The sequence below is a fragment of the Lissotriton vulgaris genome, unplaced genomic scaffold (genome assembly GCF_964263255.1).
Source record: "Lissotriton vulgaris unplaced genomic scaffold, aLisVul1.2 SCAFFOLD_285, whole genome shotgun sequence".
NCBI classification, from domain to species: Eukaryota; Metazoa; Chordata; class Amphibia; order Caudata; family Salamandridae; genus Lissotriton; species Lissotriton vulgaris.
In genome coordinates, this window is record NW_028246414.1 from 562,406 (window position 1) to 586,755 (window position 24,350).

Here is a 24,350-nt window from a genome sequence, read left to right on the forward strand (position 1 = left end):
CAGTCCTCTAGAAGCGAGCTTGTGTCATAAGGTGCTTGGATAACGCTTGCACCGTAGCAGTCCTCTAGAAGCGAGCTTGCGTCATAAGGTGCTTGGATAACGTTTGCACCGGAGCACTCCTCTAGAAGCGAGCATGCGTCATATGGTGCTTGGATAGAGTCTGAGCTGACCTGCACTGGGTCACAGAGCACTAGAAGACAGAGTGGTTCACATTGTGATATTGAAGAGTCTGGGCCAAGGAATGCTACAAGAGAGTGCCAAGGTCTAATAGAAGAAAGTTTGTGTCATAGAGTGATTGAAGAGGGTCTGTGTTATACAGCACTAGAAAAGAGTCTGGGTAATAACATTTTTGAGGGAGTCTGGGCCGTGGGATGTTATAAGTGAGTCCTGGTCATGAGGCACTATCTGAGGATCTGTAGCATAGTCACAAGAAGAGAGATTGTGTATTAGAGTGCTTTCATAGTTGGTATGTCATATTGCGCTATAATATTACCTGGGTCATAAGGGTTTGAAAAGGCCCAGGTCATGCTCTCTTCAGGCAGCAGATCCCCTTCCATCTCTAAAGCTCCCTCAGTGGAGAGCGGCCAAGGAGTGACATCCCTTCGCTTCCACTGCTCCAATGACACCATGAGCGCCTCATGATTTTTCAGTAGAGACTTCTAGCAAACGACGAGGAGGGTGTTGGGTCTTTGCCGCCCAACAGGGCACACAAAAAGCTGGACTGGTTGGGGTTCCAGTTGAGGATCACTGAGGGTTATCCTGGCCAGGCATGACTTTCTTTGGCATGGCTCTCTGATAGCCCTAGCCGAAGAGGTGCTGCAATTCCGGTTTGAGGTTCATTGGCAGAGTGATGTGTTTGCAAGCATGCCTTGGGATAGCAGAAGAGCTGTAGTTCAGGCGAAAGGTGTTTTGGCAGAGAGCTGGGTGGGTCCCAGTGCAGTAACCGAAGTGGAGTCGTAGGTCAGTGTCGAGGCCTTTAAAAAGTGCGGTGCGGGTCCCAGAACTGGAACAACATGGATTCTGACAGCATGCCTGTGGCATGTTTGCAGAACTATGCATGCGGGTCTCAGATATGGGGTAATCGGGCATTCCTCAGGTTTGGCGTTAGCGTTATTAGCTGAAATGTGTGTGGGGACAATGTATAAGTCTGTGGTGCCTTCAAGCGTGATCGTTGTGTTTGACATTTTGCCAGCGGTCAAATATACAATGCAGTAAATGACTGCAAGATTTTAACTCAATGTTTTTCTCTTTTAGGAATCTTCTGGATAAGGACACGTTCTCCAAGTCTGATCCCAGTAAGTAGTACTATCCATGCTATGTCTTCCCCTAAACCCTCTTTCATTCTCACTTTCTCACTGGTGTGGTGTCCTGGTCGTTCATCTGTGCAGAACCTGACCCCCTTGTTATCAATTTAGTTGTTGATTGCTCTATATTGGCTTATCAGTGCTTGAAACAAGGTGGCGACCAGTACTGAAGATCCTCCCACACACATCTGTTGTGTTTGAGTGATTTTTGCTTCGCATGGTTGCAACTGTCATTTATGTTCTAATGCATTGGCATTTATAATGCGCTTGTGCATCATGTTGGACACGCTAGGACTCACAAAAAGGAAGTTAACTGTTCAAAGAACTCTTGTTCAGCAGTCTAGAAGACCTATGAGGAGTCTGTGAAGGAGGGGGCGCACACTATCAAGATCACAAGGGCCATTTAGTCAGAGATGCTCTATTGCTAAACCCAAACCTGGCATCTCTTCATGATGACCTGTAATCTACATGCATTCTGTAAATGACAGGCACTTTGGTTATAGTATATGTGTTCAGCTAAATAGTTCTCCCTAGACGAGGAGACAAACAAAGATCTCTTCAGATGAAAATCCAGATTCTGACCATCAGGCAGATCTGAAGCGATAACTAGGGAAATATTCCAATATTTCCAGGACTAAAATGGTACAGGCAAGAAGAAATTCTCATCAGAAGCAAGTCATGTATGTCTTCAAGGCCACTGAGTGCAGTCCTCTTGTGCTGCTTTTAGATCTGGATGGAGCAAGAGATCTCAGCCTCTTTGTCCTTGACATGATCTTTTTGCCCCCGTTCACAGAGTTTTTCCCTGCACCTCATATTGCTACTCGACAGAGTTCACATGGCTCACATCTCACCTCTATCTATACCTATTCTGTGGGTTATACATCTGACCAGGCCTTGCTTCTTCACCTACCACCATATGTCCTACATAAATACTCCTCACCTGTGATATGTCACATCCTCCAAGACCACCTTAACGCTTCACAGAACACCATGCCTTGATATGAGCCTCAGTGGCTTTCCACCCAAATCTGTGCCTTATACAAGGACATGGCTCCTCACCTGTGGCAATGCCCCCTGTACCACACCCCTGCTTCACCACCTAATACAATAGAATTTGCTGATCATTCCTCTTCCTCTCACTCATTGCCTCTTCGTCTCTGAAGATCACCCTCCCTCTCATATTAAAGAGCTTGCTAAAGGAAAGCATTGACTTGTAATTTGGAAAGAGTTAGTGCTGGGGTCCAACGTTTTCCTCAGAAGCTAGCCAGCCTCTTTTATCTGTCGCTGTTAGACCTCGCATCTTTGGCATGTTTTTCCATTGTCATTTTGCGTCTGACCTCCTGTTTTGGACTGTGTGCTGCATTTTGTATTTGCTGATTTTAGACCTCTGGGCACTTTACCACTGCTGATCAGTGCTAAAGTGCAAGTGCTCCCTGTGTAAATTTTGATTGTAATTTTTGATCCATGATTGGCATATTTGATTTACTGGTAAGACCCTTGTAAAATGCACTCTGTGTGCGCCCAATGCTTGTAATTCAAATGCTACTAGTGGGCTTGCAGCACTATTTGTGTCATCCACATAAGTAGCTCTTCAAACATGTCTCAGGCCTGCCACTGCAGTGTCTGTGTGCGCAGTTTTAAACTGCCATGTTGAGCTGGCAAGTGTAACCACTTGCCAGGCCCAAACCTTCACTTTTACTACATTTAATGTACCCCTAAGGTAGGCCAAATGTAGTCCTATGGGCAAGGTGCAGTGCATGTGAAGGGTACTGGTGTGTTTTACGTGTCCTGATAGTGAACTAACAGCAATTTTGTTTTTCCGTATTGGAAAGCTATAGCTCCCATAGGTTATCATCGGAGCTGCCATGTAACAAGTGTAACTTTCAATTGGGAAGAGAAAGAGACTTGGAGTTTGGACTCACTGAGCCCAGAATTTTAAAATACATTTTTTAGTGAAGGTGGTTTTTAAATTGTGAGTTTGAAAATGCCACTTTTAGAAAGTGGGCATTTTCTTGCTTTGCCATTCTGTGTCTCTGCCTGCCTCTGGAATCCATGTCTTGTATAGACTGACAGGGGCTGTTTGTGCATTTACTCTATACAGTCACAAAAAGGGAGCTGAGGTGTTCCCTGCATATCCTGGGCCCATCACCAGGCTGATGGGCCTTCCTGAGCTAGAATGGTCAGAGGAGTTGTCAATGACATCTGAATAGAGCTGTGCCTGACCTCTCACAATGCTGCCTCTACCCCCTGTAATGTGTCTGAAGGCATGTCAGGGCAAGGCAGGACCTGTGCACTACGAAGACTATCATTTGAAGTATGCCTACTTCAAAGGTCAAAAGGGGCATACGTATTATGTAACCCCTGAGTTTTAGAACACTTCTGGATCAAGAGGAGACTCCGCCAAGAGGAAGAGCTGGAGAGCTGTCAGTAGGAATACTGCCCCTTTGCTGTGTTGCTTTGCTGGGTTAGCCTGCAGTTGCTGTTCTGTCTTGGAGAGACTAAGGACTGGAGTTTTGCTTTGGTATCCGGCTTGAGAAGATTATCCAATGACTTGTGTGTGCATGCCTCCTTTTAAGAAGTCCCAGGTCCATCAAAGACTTCACCAGCAGCCCCTGGACTCCTCTGCTGGAAGCTCTGACCTGTTAAGTGGGGCCAATTCCAATTTTGGGCCCATGGAGGTTGCTTATGCTGCAAGTAGAGCTGAAAATCCACTCATTGCCCTTCAGCACTGTTTTTCTCGCCGCAAGCTTGTTAAAATAAAACGCATCGCCGCTGTACAGCAGAAATGATTTGTGCAGCGCCTATCGGCGGCTGAAAGAACCGCAGCAGTCCTAGTCCAGAGCAGTGTGTCTTCGATGTTCGAGACCCCTGCTCTGGCTCTGACGCAGGCCCTGCTGTGTGGCTTAAGGAATCGACTCATCACCTGATCGCAGCTGGAAGAATTGATGCTGAGCCTATTTCGCCATTGCTGCATCGACTCTGGTGCGTCCGTTTTTTCCACGCATTGCACCTGTGCACCAAGTTTACATTGGCGCTGGGCTTCAGTAAGGAACCGATGCCGCATGTATGGGGAAATAACGCATCGCCTCTTCGGGTAGTAAGAAACTGATGCATCACTCCCTCTCACAGTAAGGAACCGACGCATCACCTCCCATGCGCAGCAGAAAGGAACCGATGACTCAACTCTCATGGGAGCAAGGAACCAACAGATCACCTTCCCTGCATGTAAGGAACCGGTGCATTGCTTTGCTTTCCGGTGCCTCACCTCCCCTGTGCCTGTGTTCGTCTTTTGATTTTGACGCATCCCAGGTACTATGTGTTAAAAGTGACACATCCATAGTTTGCTATGGACGAAACAGTTTTAAACATTTTAAAAGTAATATCTTGATCGATGTATGTTGGATTTTGGTCATTTTGGTCATGTTTGGTTTAAATAAAGATTAGTTATTTTTCTAAACTTGTAGTGTTTTTACTGTGTTACTCTGTGTTTATGTATGAATGCTTTAAACATTGCCTCTGAGATAAACCTGACTGGTCATGGCACTCTGCCAGGGGCTGATCAGTGGTTATCTTAGCTGTGTAATCCCCTTACCCTGACTAGAAGAAAGAGTCCCTACTTGGACAGGGTGCAAGCCACTGCCAACTTGAGACCCCCATTACTAGCAACTGCTATACACTTCGTACCCCTTTATCTTACTCTTTCGGGTTCTTTTTCATCCCCACTCTGCATGTCTCTTTTTTCTGTCTGTCTCTCTCTCTCTCTGTTCTCTTTATCTCTTTATTTTACTCCCTTTTCTCTCTTGCTCTGGGCCAAAGTTAGATAATGAAAAATAAGTCCCAGTCCTCAAAAATGAGTACTGGTGGGGTGCACCTGCTACCACCGGCTCAATTTAAGCACTGGCATAGAATCACCTCATAGTTTTTTTAGCAGAGTATTTTTCTGCATCAGCCAGAAGACAGCAGGGTGCAGATTACTTTTTGTGTCAAAGATATTTTTATTTACTTTGACAAGCACTCTGCAACAACCTGATCTCCAATCACCATTAGATTGCACACCAAAGGTGGAAGAGTAGCGAACCTAAGGGAAATAGAACAATCTCCTCTTAAAGAGACACAGTTAGAATTACCTGCTTGATATAGTTCCTTTTACATCATAAGACACTTCTAGCCAAGCTGCTTCGCTAGAAAACCCATCCCTATTATGAAACACTAAATTCCTGGGGTAGAAAGCACTCAGTGCCCAACATTGTCAGAACAACACTGGCGAGCATCTCTGAAAACAAGAAGCTTTCAGCAACAAGAAGATTAAAAAATATCAAGTAATGCAGAGAAGGCTCAAGAGAGCAAAAATCCATAACTGTGTAGAGTATAGATTCATCCAACCACGCAGAGCCCCTACCAGCTCTGGAACCATTTCTATCTACTGCACAAAATAATCAACCCACTCTGAGCCCATATCTACTGCACAGAATAATCTACCCACTCTGAACCCATTTCTATCTACTGCACAGAATAATCTACCCACTCTGAACCCATTTCCATCTACTGCATAGAATAATCTACCCACCCAGATTACTTATCTACTGTCCAGAATAATCTACCCACTCTGAGCCCTTATTAATCTACCGGCACAGAATAATCTACCCACTCTGAACCCATTTCTATATACTGCATAGAATAATCTACACACTCTGATCCTTTATCTATCTACCGGCACTGAATAATCTACCCACTCTGAACCCATATCTATTTACTGCACAGAATAATCTACCCACTCTGAGCCCTTATCTATCTACTGGCACAGAATAATCTACCCACTGTGAGCCCATATCTTTCTATCTACTGCGTTGGCAAATCTACCCACTCTTAGCTCACATCTACCTACCGTAAAAAATAATCTACCCATTCTGATCCCATGTTTGTCTACCACATTGAATAATCTATCCATTTTAAACCCATATCTATCTAATCCCCAGAATATTGTACTCGCTATGAGCCCATATGTGTCCACCGCACAAACTAATCTACCTGCTCTGAACCCATAACTATCTACAACACAGAATAATCTACCGACTCAGAACCATCTATGGTTACTGCACTAACAGATCTACCTACTCTGAGCTGCATTTATCTACTGTAAAGGACAACCTACCCGCGGTGAGCCCCTGCGTATCTTCAGCAGAAGTTAATCTGTCTACTGTGAGATGCGTGGAATTCTGCATCCTTTATTAATACCTTCTTAATAGCTATATTGTTGCTGATTTGTTAGTTCCAAATTGTGAAACTCTATTCGATGTTCTCATGTGCAAGGATTCCCTAACATGCCAGAGTTAGCAGAAATGAACATACATACATTTTGAACCTGAATAACGTCATACAACTTTGAACCTGAATGGCCTCATAGGGTTGACCCCTCGACCAGCCCTTCTTCACACACAAACCTTTTATTTGCTATTACTGAGCTTGGTTAAGAAGAATAAGTGGAAATTATCACTCAGCCAGGCCTTGCGAGGGCAGCCCCAGGGATACAAAAGGCAAAATAGGAGGAGCAGGTGCTTCATTTCTATATTACAAAAAGAACAATTGATGGACAGAATGCAGAACAATGTCATACATTCACCCTAGTACAGAAATCTGGGCCTAAATCCATCGTTTTTTTACTCACAATGCCATTCCAGTTTGGACCCAGACATATGCAAATCAGTCTTGACCCTGTACCAATGGGAACAGTCCAACCGAACTGCCAGGCCAGGTCCTACCTGGACTGGAAACAAGCATCCTAGGACCGGTTTCAAGGTTTCACCCCTCATCAGCCAGGATAGCTTGACTCCAGTGTCATGGAGAGGATACAAAAGGCAAAATAGGAGGAGCAGGTGCTTCATTTCTATAATGCAAAAAGAACAATTGATGGACAGAATGCAGAACAATGTCATACATTCACCCCAGTACAGAAATCTGGGCCTAATCCATCGTTTTTTTACTCACCATGCCATTCCAGTTTGGACCCAGTCATATGCAAATCAGTCTTGACCCTGTCCCCAATGGGAACAGTCCAGCCCGAACTGCCAGGCCAGGTCCTCCCTGGACTGGAAACAAGCATCCTTGGACCGGTTTCGGCGTTTCACCCCTCATCAGCCAGGATAGCTTGACTCCAGAGGCATGGAGAGCACTGGACCCACGTCTGGACATACCCGTTCCACTTGGGGTGACAAATGCAAACACAACAATTGATGGACAGAATGTAGAACAATGTCATACATTCACCCCAGTACAGAGATCTGGGTCTAAATCCATCGCATTTGTGCTCACCATGCCATTCCAGTTCTGACCCAGCCATATGCAAATCAGTCTTGAGTGGAAACAGTCCAGCCCAGACTGCCAGGCCAGGTCCTCCCTGAACTGGAAACAAGCATCCTAGGACCTGTTTCGGGGTTTCACCCCTCATCAGCCAGGATAGCTTGACTCCAGTGGCATGGAGAGCCCTTGACCCATGTCTGGGCATTCCCGTCCCACTCGGGGTGACAAATGCAAAAAGAACAATTGATGGACAGAATGCAGAACAATGTCATACATTCACCCCAGTACAGAGATATGGGCCTAAATCCATTGCTTTTTTGCTCACCATACCATTCCAGTTTGGACCCAGGAATATGCAAATTAGTCTTAACCTTGCGCCCAATTTGAACAATCCAGCCTTAACTGCCAGGCCAGGTCCTCCCTGGACTGGAAACAAGCATCCTAGGACCGGTTTTGGGGTTTCACCTCTTATCAGCCAGGATAGCTTGACTTCAGTGGCAATGAGAGCATGGGACCCACGTCTCACCGGACTCTTTGCTCCTGTTGACCAACTCTTCACGTTAGTACTTGTATACTCACATTGATCTGACCCAGCTGACTTTGTATCTATCTCGAGATGTGCTTTATCATTCAGATCTTCATCTCTCAAATTTTGTCAAGTATTTGCTGCTAAATAACCTTAATTGGTGGAGACCATCTGGGACTTGAATATAGGGCCCGAGTGGGAAGGTTGTTCTAAAGTAAATATAGTTTCTGAGGCAGATTTTTCAACTTCCCCTCCAAGGATCTCACTCATCTTATGATGCTCCAGTGGGAAAGGTTCTAGGCTTGATGCAAGAGATCAATTTTTGGCTGGCAACGTAGCTCGGGCTTCTCCCGAATTTGCTACCTTCCCTGACTTCCCTCAGGAGCCTGGTATAGTGAACAGAGGGTATATTGCACATGTTCTTAAGTCATGGGGAGTACTTGAAGGTGGTAGCTGGCAGGGTGGCTAAAGAAGCAGGACCACAATCAAAAGAAGGATGTTGCTCAAAACTTGAATTAGGTATAGTATGTAGAGTAGATGGATCTTCTAGACCGTCTTTGGTTGCTCCACCACACATATCTCCTTTAATTGTTGTGCACCAACAATAATAGTCCTATCCAGGAGAGATTCCAGCATTGAAGAAATGCACTGGCTCACTTCACTATTCTGCATCCTAGGTATGTGAATAGTTAGAGGGCTATAGCCTGTTAGGGTTGGTATTTTGTCCCCCCCTCAGTTGAACAGGGCTGGGACAGCTTTTATCGTCCAAGCTTCTTCACTCGGGCATTGAGGTGGAAGACAAACATGAGCTAAGTGTTGGTGCCTCTTGCTGCTTTTCCTGGTGGAAGTACTTTTTCCACCTCCCTTGTGAGTCACTTTATTGATGCCAGGATGTCGATAGTATAACTGCTGCATGTACGTGACAGGAGCGGAATATGGTAAAGTTGGTAGACCGGCTAGCATGTTAGTGCCCAGTTTCGAGAAATGTTTGATTTATTTCTCCTGATAGATGGGTCAGTTATAATTGGGGGTGACTTCAATCTAATTCAAGACGTCAAACTTAATTGTTCACATGCTAATAAGAAGCAAAATAAGTCTCAATCACTATACTGGGTTAGAAAATTGTGCAGTGATCATGCCATGTTGAATCCTTGGTGAGTCGATCACAGGCGAGATACAATTTATACATGCTTTCAAAACGATATAACTCTGCGTCTAGAATTTACTTTTTTCAAATTTCCTACCTACGGAAAAGAATAAAGTTAGGCATTTTGTCAACTCCCTTTTCAGACCACTCAGTTCAGGTACTGGTGAAAGAATTGTCCCAACAACCACGATGGAGCCTGGATCATTCACTATTGACTGATGAGTCTTGGGTTTTGGTAAGGTGCCCCACCATAGAATTTTCTTTTATACAAAAGTAGATAAGGCCTCGTCTTTAACGGTATGGGGGAGTTCAAAGAATTTCTTCGAGGAGAAGCAATTTCGTATAGAGCCCAAATTAATAAGCTAAGAAGAGACCAGTTGAAGGCCTTGCGGCTCAAACTAGATCAGGCTACGTATGTGCATGCCACTGGCCAGGTATATGGAACAGAGGTCAGACTCCAACAAGCTTATCAAAATTTGAAGGATTTTTACATATCTAAGTAGATTGTAAATCAGCAGACTAGCTTTCAAAAGCTTTTAATAGAAAATGAGCATATAGGGAGCTTCTTGGCATGGTCCATTAGGAAAAAAATAAATAAGGAGATCATTAAAGCTATCTATGATGAAGCGGAAGGACATGTGGTTGTTGAGTATGATCAGGCTAGCAAAGTGTTTTTCGATCATTGTACAAGATTCCTCCTTGGCTTGTATTGAGGAATATCTGAACTCTATCTGATTGCCGACTCTCTCCAGCGAGGCGCAAGCCAGCATCATGTCTCCCCATACGTCCATTGAAGTACAGAACGCAATTTGAACCTCCCCCAATGCAAAAGCCTGCTGCTGCAATGGGCTGCCGGCAGAAATCTGTAAGCTATTTGAAGCCGAAGAGGCATATTATCGAGGACCGGTGTTAAAATGATTGCTGTTTAATCGTCAGGAAACTGCTGATAAAACGGCGATAATGGGCTTGATAATACGCCCTTGTTAATTCCCATAGAAGCCCGTGTGCTGGTGAGAACATGGGCTTCTATGTGAATTAACAAGGGTTTATTATCAAGCCCATTATCGCTGTTTTATCGGCAGTTTCCTGACGATAAAACGGCAAATATTTTAACACCAGTTCTTGATAATATGCCCCCAGATCCTTAAGGTGTTAGTAATCGTATTTAACACGATTCTTGCAGGATGCAAGCTTCCTAGCTCCTTTTCAGAAGCAGTAATCATTAGCTTGCTGAAGAAATACAAACCACTGGAAAAACTTGGGTCTTTTCTCCCTATAAGTTTGTTGAATAGCGAGCACAAGCTATTTACTGAAATAATCATGCTCAGGGTAGCTCCGCTAGCGTTAAGTATCGTTCATCTGGACTAAAGTGCATTTCTGCCAGGCAGACTCATTTCATCCAACACCAATGTTCTATTTCAAGCAATTGATTACTACTCTAATAGTTCCAGAGAGGCGTCTATTATCATGTTAGATGCTGAAAAAGCTTTTGATTTTGTTTTCTATTTTATTGAAATGTGGGTTTCCTTGTAATTTTGTTAATTTAATAGTAAAATTATATCAGAAGGCCCAAGCAAAAATTACAATGAACTCCCAGGAAGTAGGGCATGTCACAATTCAAAGAGGCACAAGGCAAGGCTGTCCTATGTCACCTGTTCTGTTTCCTTTGTTCATAGAACCATTAGCTGCAGCTTTGAGGCAGTACCCACAGATTAGATCTCCGATGTTGGGTGCACCAAAGCTAAAATTGTTCGCAGATGATATGATCCTCTACTTGGCCGCATAGGAGCGAGAAATTGCCAATGCCGCTAAGAGTTAGGTCTTCACTGACATAGAGGGTTATAAGATAAACCACACAAAACCATAAGCTCTTCTTTTAATAGCCGGCTTTGGTGTTGCCTGTTGTTGTGCACCCCCAGTATTCCAGTATTTGCTCAATTAGATACATTGATATCTACATTTCTCAAAATGTTGCAGATTTATATTGAACTAACTATGCTTCCACCCTTATTAAGGCACACGACTTACTTCAGCAGGGGCCATTCTTCCACTTTTTATTTTCATCTTTACGAATATTGGGGCATATTATCAAGGGGGCTTATCTCCGCTTTTTTGCCTTTAAATGCCAAGAAAGCGGAGATAAAATTATCTCCCTGTTACCTAGCTGTCGCTAACACCAGTTAGCGACAGCTAGCAGGAGATAGCGACCATCTTGGGCCCCACTTTGCATGTCAGTGATATTTATCACTAATGACATGCAAAGTGGGCGTGTGCCAAGATGTTAGCGACTGGAAACAGTCGCTAACATCGCTATCTCCTATTACCAACTTATGGAGATATTGGCGCTAAGCGCGAATATCTCCAAAAGCTAACACCTGCCCTGAGCAGTTCTTAGCCATGTTATCCAATGGGAGGTGGATAACATGACTAAGAGCATTAGCTCGGTAATGCATAAATATCGCGGACTTTTCAGCGATATTCATGCATTGCGGCCGATTTTTATCGCATTTGCGATAAACCTTGGTAATACCAAGGTTTATCTGCGATAAAAATCGCCGCAGCTCAGCGGTAAATTTTTGTCTCTAACCAAGCAATAGCGATAATTATCGCTATTGCTTGGTAATATGCCCCATTATGATTAAAGTTCCCCAGCCTTTTTTTAACTAAATGGATTCCTGGTTTCGTCATTTTTTGTGGCAGGGTTAAAATGGCCACACCAAGCTGACAACTTTGCAGCTGAAGTGAGAAGAAGGGGGAATAGCCCTTCGCATTAAAAAAAGTACTACTTAGCAGCTTTCCTAGTCTGGTTGGTTAGGGCAGCCAATGCCACCAATGTGTCAGATTATATTTACCTTCAACTGATGCTACATGAGGTTGATCTTCTGCTCCACATATTTTAAAAAATCCCTAGAATACCCAAACGCACGAAATACAAGTCCCCCTTCACTTTGGTTTCCAGATTTGTACAATTCAAAGAGGAATTCCACCTTCCCTTAGATCATCCTTCGGTCCTTTTGTGGGATTCCTTCTGGTTGGTAGCAGAATTGGAAAGACCAGCTATAAGGGAATAGGAAAAGGTGATATTTGTGAGGCTACGTGATTATAGGGTGATGGAGGCTGTGATACCATTGTAACAGAGTATTACTATGAGCCCAACCATACCCCCACTTGATATTTTTCTGTCTACAAATCCATCATTTTTGAATGGGTTATAAACAACCTCAAAACTCTCATAGAGAGGATATTAGCTATGTTTTTTGTGTGACTTGCCTTGTTGGCTTAGGGAAACGGTATTGTTTAATTTCCCTGAAGCTACACGTTTTCGGTTAATATCTAGGCTCTTACGCACTGTAGGATGGATATGCGGACTTGGCTTCATTACAATCAAATGGACTGGAAAGCTATTACATGGGCGAACTTCAAAAGAATGGCGTTTTATTTAAAGTGGCTGCTTTATTTCACCCCCACAAAGCTGCCAGAAATGTTCCCCTCTATCTCTGCAGCATGTTTTAGATGCTGTCACCAGAAGGGTGATTTGCCGCATATTTGTTTAACATGCCCAGCACTTCAGCAGTTTTGGCAGGAGGTCTTTGGGTGTATCAGCGATAGATTACATAAAATCAACCCAGATTTGGTAGGCACTTTATTTGGGCTAGCTCCACTATCAAACCAATTAACGGTGTGTTAGTAATAACTTTTCTTCTTTGCCATATTGATAGCTAAATCTCTGATACTGCAAAGATGAAACAGTCTAGGCATAATGTGCAGTTATACGTCCAAAGGGTGGGTGCGCTTAATACGTTTGAGCAGATTTGGCATGATTGGCTTGAAATAACTGCAACTTGTTAAGGAGGGGTAGAATCACTGACAGAATATCGACATACAAAATATCGACCTTCAGAAATATCGACGCAAGAATATCAAAGGCAAGAATATCGACATCCTATCTACAACATGGTAAGTACAAAAATATCTAAAATAAAATATCGATGTTAACAATATCCTAATGAAAAATATCGTTTTTTTCTGTTTAAAAAAGTGAAAAATAAAGTAAATAATACATATAAATAAAATAAACATAGTTAAAAATATTTAATAATGTTTGAAATTTCTGTGCCTAACGCGATCTCTACCCTCATCACCTGATCAGCTCAACCCCCCTCATGTCTGGCTCCCTATGCCTGGTAGCTCGATTCTTCACGGATGCCCGGATGAGGGATCTGACTCTGCCTTGCGTGCCGGCGATATTAGGTAATCTGGGGAGTTTTGGTCTGGCAGGATCTGATTTGTTTTGCTTTGTTTTGCTTTCTGCATAACACAGCACACTGCTTGCTAGATTAGCCCACTACTTTTCATGCCTCTGGAAATTAACCTCGGCCATTTTATGACTGGCAAAATGGAAAGTAGGTTGTAGTCACATACAAGTGGCAGCCATCTTGTAATGGCTACCGACTCAGGGGCATCTGTCTGGTTACAGCTTCCTATTGCTAAACTTGTGTCCCCCTCCAGTGCCCATGGAATATTTCTACCAGTGTGTATCAGCCCCCACACCTCTGCCCCTCTGCTGCTTCGCAGTGAATGTAATCAGCCGAAAATCAGGGGCTTCTGAAAGCATTTTAGTCTACAGTCCCTCTCTCTTCAGCTGCGTTTTTGATCAAAAGGGGAGCCAAAGTAAACCGGAAAGTCAATGCTTCCTTTTACTGGTATTTGGGACTATTGTTTTCTCCTTAATTGGCAAGTATCCTTCTCAGTGTGTGACCCTATAGGAGCCTCATTGCATGGCTGAGCATGACTCCTGCGCACTCCTAACTCAATGCCAAACCACGTTTACTAGCATCTGTGCTCTCCTTCCTCACTGCCTATCCACGTTCACTAAGCTCTCTCCTCCACGACCACTCTTTCACTTCCTAGCATGGAACCTAGACTTGAAAAGTCAGGATCTAACAGCTAAAAAATTAACTATCCGGACAACTTCTCCAAAAATGTGACCAAGACTCTGACACACAGACTACTCAAAGCCAATCCAGAAACCCTTATCTCTGACCCCTACCTCTGCCCTAAAAAAGGTACTATTACTAGTGACCTGATATTCTACACTAAAAAAGAGCTCAATGGAGATCTATGTTCCACGATTTACTCCACATCACCTATTTCAAAAAATTCCCTCACGGTCTGCGACTTTTGGTCACTAGCAACCAGATTCATGAAGCTAAATTGCGATCGCAATAGCTGCGAAAAAGGTATTGCGATCGCAATAGGAAAAAAAGGTATTCAAGAAAAAAATTAGCAAATTCGTTAAGACATAATTGCGAATTCGCGATAGAATTCGCAGAATCCCGTTAGTAGCCCAATAGCGAATCAGGAAATGCGAGAAACCACGGATTCTGCGAATAAGTATGCGAAATCGCAATACAATCGCAATCGCTATTCAAGAAAAATCGCAATTTGCGAAAAACCCAAAAGTCGCTTTTTGCGAGGCGCAATTTAAGGACAACCCAAAGTAGGTGGTAACCATCAAAGTAAAAAAAAAAAGTGTTTTAAAAACCGTTACCCAATCAGCAACAGGTGCTGGCCTGACCAAACACACTTAAGGAGATGCAGCTGCAGCATTAGGACTCTCACAATGCCAGGACTGTACATGGTGGTCAGGTGGCGAAGGCTACAGCGAGCTGCACGGAACAGACGTAGGATCCAGGAGAGGATATTCCGCCAGCGGGTCACCCTGCTGGGCCAAACCAGAGAGCAAATATACGCTAAGTACCGCCTGAATGGGCCAATGATCATCAAGCTAATCCAGGACCTGGACCCCCTGATGCAACACCCAACAAGGCGGACCAATGCCGTGCCCACACATGTCCAGGTATTGTGCAGCCTGCACCTTCTGGCCTCCGGAAGCTTCCAGGGGATAGTTGCCGCTGCTGGGGGGATATCCCAGCCCACCATGTCCCGCTGCCTAAGGAGTTTCCTAGATGCAATGCTGACCCAGCTACACCAGCACATAAAATTCCCCATAAGCCAACAGGACTTGGATGAGACCAAGCATCAATTTTACAATGTTGCGCAATTTCCACATGTGATAGGATGCATTGACTGTACCCACATCCACATCTTACCACCAGCACAAACGGAATACATGTACCGCAACCGCAAGTCCTACCACTCCCTCAACATCCAGATGGTGTGCAATGCTAAGACATACATCACGGACATAGTGGCACAGTACCCGGGGAGCACACATGACTCCTTCATATTCCGGCACTGCGGCCTCCACACACGACTGGCCAGGGGAGACTTTGGTGAAGGACACCTACTTGGTAATTACACTTGCCCCACAATGTTACACTGTGATGAACTAGCTGCGCTGCACAGGCACTCACCCTCTGCTCCTCTCATTCAGGTGACAGTGGCTACGCTCTCCGTGAATACCTCCTCACCCCATACCTCAACCCTGCTACACCACAGCAACGGCGTTACAATGTAGCACACATACGCACCAGGAATTGCATTATGAGGACATTTGGGCTACTGAAAAGCAGATTCTGCATACTTCACAAGTCTGGTGGGGCCATGTACTACAGTCCTGATGTCTGCTGCCGTATTGTGGCTGTGTGTGCAATACTACACAACATTTCTACCAAGCGCCGGATTCCTGTAGAGATATCTGGCAGTGAGTCGGAAGAGGACGACCGGCCACCTGCACATACGCGTCATGCACGTGGGGAACATCCTGCTGAAGGACACAGGTGGCGCAACCACATCACAATGAACTGTTTCTAGTGCACCTACTCCCCTCACCCAACACTTCACAAATGCATGACAATGGAAATAATGACAGGAGTCCGATGTTCAATGCTTGAATAAATATTATTGTTGATAGCACAATAATATGGAATCATTGTTATGAATTACATGTGAGGAGTATTGCGCCATACTGCTCAATGTTTTAAACACGACATGCTTATGTCAGCAGCATGTCCCTGCCCATGGATTGAAATGTCATGTGCACCTCCGGCGCGCGGCACCCAGTCGCCTCTCAGGCTCCTCCTCCAGCAGGGCACGTGATCGCACACTGGGCCTGCTGCTGCGGCGTAGGACACCGACCTGTGTCGCAGACAGGCTGCTGACACTCGATGTCCCCTCGCTTGTGTCATCCCCACCAGCATTGGCTGGGCCAGTTGGTTGTAGAGCCAGGACAGCACTGGTCACCTGCTCAAGTACATGTGCCACGTCCTCGCAGCATTGTACCATCTGCAGCTGCATTGCCAGAGACCGACGGGACAGCTGGGAGGTGGCATTTCCTATCACGTAGTTGGAACGCGTGGAGGCCGAGAGGCGCGTGAGTAGCTGGCGGTGGCGGCGGCGGGTGATGTTGCGCTGGCTGATGATGGCCGCAGTGTTTGCCTCCATGGCAGTTGTCATCCGGTCAATTCGATCAGACACATTGGCAACATTTCTGCCTATGTTGTGGAGCTGCAGTTGTATGTCACCTTGGCGTCGTGCCTGCAATTGGTGCATGCGCAGCTCAATACTGAGCCCTGGCACACGCACAGCCATCGCCGTCCTGCCGGTGCGTGCTGTACTCTGCTGCGGCTCCCTGACATGCCTGCTGTGCTGGCTGGCCACAGTGGGTGTGCGCTGTGTCGCAGGTCTAGCAGCACCTGATGTTGATGGTGCCACTGGGATGGGTCTTGCAGCTGGCACTGGTGCTGTGCCTGATGTAGCTGGCGTAGCTGGTGGTGGTCTGCATGGTGGCACTGGTGCTGTGCCTAATGTAGCTGGCATAGCTGGTGGTGGTCTGCATGGTGGCACTGGTGCTGTGCCTGATGGAGCTGGCGTAGCTGGTGGTGGTCTGCATGGTGGCACTGGTGCTGGGCCAGATGGAGCTGGTTGTGTGGATGTCTGCTCCTCCTCACCCTCAGGCTCCTCTCGCGTGTCATCTATCTGTAGCCTCTCGCTGTCACTGCTGGTGTTATCTGCGCCACCTGTGATAGAAAGTGGACGTAGATTAATTGCATGTATCTTTGACATGTGCAGTTGCTACATGCATGCTGGCTACCATTCCCTGACTGGCTGTTGCATTGCATACATTGGGACATGTCTGGCTGCATTAGAGTTTTTGCACATTGTGGGCAGACTACATGTCCCACAATGCAATGGGGCATGTTCTGATGTGCATGGGCTGCATGACTGGGGCTGATTATGAGGGGCTATAGGGTCATGGCCATTGTTAGGGGACAGGGTCGCAGTCGCATGCCACTTACCTTGGCTGTCTTGGGTGGGTCAGGATGAGTCCAGAGGGATAACCCCAACACATGCCTCACGCTGCAGTGTGTCCTCCACACGATCCTTCAAGGGGGTGTTGGGAGGGACTGTTGGATCTCCCCCTCCAGTTCCAAGGCTCTCACCCAGCCTCTCAGCCACCCTCTTCTTGGCACGACCTCGGAGGTCGTACCACCTCTTTTTGAGATCGTCTATGGACCTCTGTGTTATTCCCACTGCATTTACTGTGGCGCGGATACGCAGCCACAGTCGCCATTTCTCGGCCTCAGGCACCCTCCTGGAGTCCTTGCCGAAAAGTTTGTTGTGGTCTTGGCAGACTCCATGGATTAGATGCTCCAGCTCCTGCTCTGAGAATTTTATCTTGCGCCCGGTGTCACTGGGCCCTGCTGCTGCATCCTGTGGCATAGATGCAGTCTGCAATATCCAAGATATCCAAGTCTGGAGGTGTTTTGAGAGGAGCTCTGAGTGGTGCTGCTTTAATCTCTGCCTCAGTGTTCTCAATGGGGGTGGGAACTGCCTGCTTCCTGGTTGTGATGTCATCACTGTGCTCGAAATGCGACTTCCCGGTTTTGCGATCTCGCTATTAGCGAGATCGCAATTTGCGATCTCGCTAATTGCAAGATCGCTATTCCTACACGGAAATGGACAGATTTAGCGATTTTTCTGCGATTTTGAACAATCGCTATCGCCTTTTGCGGCCGGTTGCAATTCGCTTTATTTTCTCGCAGTTTTTGATGAATCCCATTCTGCGAATTCTAAATTGCGATTCGGTATTAATCGCTATTTAGAATTCGCAGAATTCGGTTTACATGAATCAGGCTGAAAGTCCCCCACTTTTAGAGCTAATGTTACTATATCCATCTACAACAATGGGACTATTCTTATTCAGGCCACCGATCACAGCCTTGACATCTTTGATGACAGGTTTGCTCTCTTTCAAAGATCCCTGTTCCCTAGCGACCCCCCTACTCAATCCAGGTACGTTCTTTCCCGTACCCCATCTCAGGAGGTCCCTGATCCTTCTTTATCGGACCACATTCTGAAGACGATCTCTCCTTCCCCGATCAACTCCCCACTGACCATAGCCTCTCCAACACCAGGCTCTCCTAACTCACCCTTCATGTCACAACCGGACCAGACTGTAACCTATAGTCACAGGGCTCTTGCTCTTCCTTGACCTGACCACCTCTCCGATACTTCCCCCACACCCACTCTCACTAGCCCTTGCCTACATCATGCCTACACCAGACAGCAAGCCTGCTCACTTTCCAACAGGAACTCAATCAACCTCCCCTCCCCTATCCTTGTGTACATCACCCACTTGCCTCGTGCGACAATACCTCAGAGTGGGAATTCTCCATTAGGGGGCTTCACCCACCCATCCTGCACACTGGCCCTGAACTCCCCCCGCCCTCCCTACTGACCAACCCTCCTCCTCCCCTTCACGTGAACCATGAGTAACACTCTGATCCTGCCTCTAAACTCAATGGCAATTAACCATGAACTGCTAACTCTCAAAACTGCCATACTTAAACTCATTATGGCCACCGAAGAGCTAGCCCTTGATCGCTCTTCCAACATGCCCATACTCGAGATCGCCCATCTCTCTTCCACCAGGCCAACACTTGAGAGCCCACATACGATCCCCCCGAATCTCACCACCCAAAATTCGAACACCACCCCATACCCTAAGCCCCTTCTAGACCCGTCAGATCCTTTAATCCATATCCAGAACCCGATATTCTCTTCCTCCTCCTTGAGTACACTCCCCATCTTCGAATATCTCTAGCCCTGCTATATGCTCCCATACAACCCCACTAATTGCACTTAACTCAACGCTCCCTAACCATGATATTGAGGATCCCATCCGATCCATCACCCCTAACCCCCATAGAGCTCCCAGACTCAATGCCAATTCCATAAACTTCAGTAACCTTCTGCAGATCCCCACTTCACAACCTGCGCCCATGGACACCATGCACAAATCACACCTGAAATGCATGCTACTTAACTTTAGGTCAGCTGTGAAACATGCCACAGACCTTGCCGATCTTATCCTATTCCTAGCCCAAGATCTGGACCTCCTTATCCTCACAGAAACATGGCTCAACGACTCCTCTGGCCCCATCCTTGACCTGTTAGTCCCTCATAGTCACAACATTATCAGACTCGACTGATTTAAGAAATTAGGAGGTGGCATTGCCTGTATCTTCCGCAACTCTCTCACAGCAAAACAGTCCCACTCAGCTAATCTCTCCTCATGTGAATACTTTCCATAGATATCAACAGCACACACAGACCCTTATGCAGCCTTCACATCTTCTATCACCCCCAAGGCGATAACCTCTAACTAATCAAACAAGTTATGGAAACCATCTCTTCCAACCTGGGGCGACCCTCCCCCCAGATCTTCCTTGGTGATTTCAATCACCGCTGGAATAACCCCCACAATCAGGCTCCTACAACCCTCAAAAACTTCCTTACCGACCTATCTCTCACTCAATTCTGCGACAGCCCCACTCACAGCTTAGGCTTGACACTGGATCTCATCATCTCCAACCCCAACTCCATTCATCTCAAATCCATTCTCCCCTGGGACTGGTCTGACCATCATTTAATCAACTTCCTGGTACCTGAAAGTTGGAACCACAAATCTTCTCAACCACTCAAACTTAAATACTGGAAAAGACCGCTCCATAACTCTAGCGTTAATGAGCTCATCGATCGCTGCAATCTCTCCCTTCCGCCACCTTCTAACATGTCTGACGTTCATGACCTCACCGACCCTTATTACAACATCATGGTATCTGCCCTGAATGATACGGCCCCTCTTCAACTTAAAAGAATTCCCATAAAGACTCCAAACCTTGGTTCAATGAAAGACTAAATGAGGACAGACACAGTCTTAGACTAGCTGAACGCAAGTGGAGAGCCTCTCCCACCACGGATCTTCTAAACACTCTAAGATCCCAAGGAATTAGATACAACAAACTCATAAAACTGTGAAAACCAATTTCTTCAAGTACCAACTTGACACAGCCAAATATCGCCCGATACGTCTTTTTGAGCTCATTAAATCACAATCCAACGCCTCCACCCAATCTCAGGACACCACTATCCCGCAACCAAACTGTGATGCGGTGACTGAATTCTTCCTCGAAAAGATGATTGAAATCGAATCAGACCTTAGGTCTGCTGCACTCACTCACTCTCCCTATCCTGATGCCGCGGTCTCCACAACCTTGCCCTCCCCTCTGGGTCTCTCACTCAAAAACAATGCTTCTTGGTGTCATTTCACTCCCCTCAATGACAGTACCATCCTCAACACTCTCTCTACCCTTAATCGCTCAAATCACTTCAATGACCCTCTCCCAGCTAACTTCTTTAAAGAAATGATAGGCTCACTAGCACCTCTCTGGTCGAAAATCCTCAATGCCTCACTTCTGCAAGGTGAGATCCCGATCTGCCTGAAGGCAGGCCTAGTGCTCCCAATTCTAAAAAAACCCTTGGCTGACCCTACTGACCTGAACAACTACGGCCCAATCACAAACATGCCGACTCTGGTGAAACTTCTGGAGAAATACGTTCACGAACAGCTTCGCAAACACATTGAGCAATTCATGCTTCTCGACCAATTCCAATCAGGTTTCTGCACTGGGCACATCACTGAAACTGCCATCACTCACAATGTGAACGATGCTCTCACTTTACTTGACCAAAATGAAACCTGCCTTTTAATCCTACTTGATCTATCATCGGCTTTTGACACTGTCAAACATGACAATCTACTCTTCCTTTTGAAATGCAGAATGGGGCTCTCTGGCACGGTCCTTAAATGGTTTGCCTCTTTCCTCAACAACCGAACACAAAGGGTCAAATCCAACCAGTCTCTCTCCAACCCGAGTCCCTGCACTCTGGGTGTTCCCCAAGGCTACTCACTCTTCCCCACTCTCTTCAACCTCTTCCTTGAACCACTGACTGTAATCCTTAAAGACTCCAACATCCAATATCACATGTATGCGGATGACACCCAACTCTACATGAAAATCTCCTCCCCTGATTACATCAAATCTCTTAATGGAACCCTTCTCAAAAGCCTTAACTGGCTTACCTCCAACCATCTCAAATTAAATACCTTCAAGATTGAATTCCTCCTCATCTCACCCACTAAGCAAACCCCCACTGTTTTGAAATTTCTCTGTAACCTCACCACCCTCAACTGCACTCCGCACATCGTTGACTCCACTAAATCACTGGGAGTTGTGCTAGACAAAAACGTAAACATGCAAGATCACATCAGATCATCAACCAATCGAGCGAACTTTCAACTCTGCATCCTAAGAAAACTCAAACCCTACCTTTCCCAGGATAACTTTAAATCGGCAGTGCAAGCACTTATCATTTCCAGACTAAAATACGACAATGCAACTCTTTGCGGTCTGCCTAAACTCAGTTCAGCATCCATCAGAGCATCTCTAAATGCTGCCACTAGACTTATCACGGGCTCTAAGAAGACCAATCACATTTCACTGGACCTCAAATCACTCAATTGGCTTCCCTTTGAAGCTATGATACAACTTATGATCGCTTGTGTGACCCATAGAGCATTACACTTCAACACCCCTATCTACCTGTCAAACAAACTGGAACTTTCGGGTGGCTCCAGATTCACAAGGAGTACCGGCACTCTGCTGCTCAAGCCCAAGAAATTTGAGAAGCTTAAAACCTACAATCGTTCATTCTCTGGCATTGCCATGAGAATCTGAAACTCCCTCCCAGTGGATACAAGACTAATTCCCTCTACTCTTGCCTTCAAAAGGGAAGTAAAAAAGCTACTATTGACAAACTGCTCTAATGAACTATGCACTGAACTGAACTTGCTGCTGGGCTCCTATTGCCTCTAAGTGATTGTTTATTTTTACTTTTTGTCTGGTTGGCTCTTTATGTATATTTCCCTACTTTTTTGCTATCACCCTTCTGCTTCCTTTGCCCAACCAATCTCTGCTTGTCCCTGTTGTATATTGTGTAACTGTTTCCATGATTTCTCTCTCCTACCTATTCTCCTTTGTCTACCTATACCTATGTAAAGCACTCTGATACCCTCGGGGTCATGTCCGCGCTATACAAAACTTTTTTAAATAAATAAAAAATATGTAATAAGAAAACACTAATTAAACATATACATAAAATATATAATATATATACTTACTTAATAATACATTTTATTATTTATTTTAATAACTTATAAATTATTAAAAAGATATTATAAAATAAAAATACATCTACACACATAAAACAATAAAATAAATAAAAAGTAAATAATTATGTTTAATAAATTAAAAATATATATATACTTTCACTATTTTTAAAATTAGTGATAGACTACATTATCTAAAATAATACAAAAAATATTAAAGAGCTAAAGAAATAAAACTACTATTCAAAGTCCCAAAAAAAGCTACAGTAATGAAAATGTTGGATAGCGTAGGGCTTAAAATTACTATTCCAATTCCAGAGAGTGAAACAGTAGGGAAAGCATTGGATAGCGTAGGGATAAAAAGTAGTATTCCAACTCCAGAGAGTGAAACAGTAGGGAAAGCATTGGATAGCTAGGGGTAAAAATTATTATTCCCACTCTAGAAAATGCAACAGTAGGGAAAGCGTTGGATAGCGTAGGGGTAAAAATTACTATCTCCACTCCAGAGAGTACAACAGTAGGGAAAGCATTGGATAGCGTAGGGGTAAAAATTACTATTCGAACTCCAGAGAGTGCAACAGTAGGGAAAGAGTTGGATAGCATAGAGGTAAAAATTACTATTCCCACTTCAGAGAGTGCAGCAGTAGGGAAAGCGTTGGATAGCGTAGGGGTAAAAATGACTATTCCCACTCCAGAGAGTGCAACAGTAGGGAAAGCGTTGGATAGTGTACGTGTAAAAATTACTATTCTCCCTCCAGAGAGTGCGACAGTAGGGAAAGCATTGGATAGCGTAGGGGTAACAATTACTGTTTCCTCTCCAGAGAGTGCAACAGTAGGGAAAGCGTTGGATAGCGTATGGGTAGAAATTACTATTCCAACTCCAGGGAGTGCAACAGTAGATAAAGTGTTGGATAGCATAGAAGTTAAAGATAAGATACTTATAGATCATTTTTGTATTTAAAATAATTAATAATGTAATTTTTAAATAACTCTACATCATTTACAAATGCCCATTAATAAAGATTAAAAACATAATCACAATTGAATAATCAATTAACAATAAAGTAACAATAAATACCAATAAATATGAATTAATAAATATGAATTACCAAATGATAAATATTGAACAATAAAATATTTCTCATAACAAAAACATATTAATTATAAAAAATGGATTAACAATTAACACATATTAAACAATAAAATGATTTTTTATACCAAAAAATACTTTTTATTAAACATTAATTACCAATTAATAAAGCATAATTTCCCATTAATAAAAATGAATTACCAATAAAAAATATTATTTGCTGATTAAAATATATTTACCAATTAAATAAATTAATTACCAATTAAAAAATGTAATTGACAATTAACAAAAATTAATTAACAATTAAAACAATTAATTACCAATTAATTTTTTTTATTACCAATTGAAAAAATTAATTGCCAATTATTAATTATTTACAAATAAAATAATTATCAATACCAATAAATAAAAATAAATCATTACTTAATGACAACTAAATTACCTCCCACCCAATTCCCCTATGAACCCACAACCCGCTACAGAACTTAAACACAAAAATTAATTAAAAT

At 44.4% G+C, this 24,350-nt stretch overlaps 1 protein-coding gene across 2 annotated transcripts in view; it reads left to right on the forward strand.

Annotated features, from left to right (window-relative positions):
• Window positions 1-24,350, forward strand: part of LOC147665960 (copine-5) — a 1,339,740-nt gene that overhangs the window by 353,148 nt on the left and 962,242 nt on the right. For both annotated transcript variants that reach the window (XM_086949376.1, XM_086949377.1), the window contains one exon: window positions 1,255-1,295. In XM_086949376.1, coding sequence (XP_086805502.1) covers window positions 1,255-1,295 — 41 coding nt within the window. The remainder of the gene's footprint in view (window positions 1-1,254; window positions 1,296-24,350) is intronic.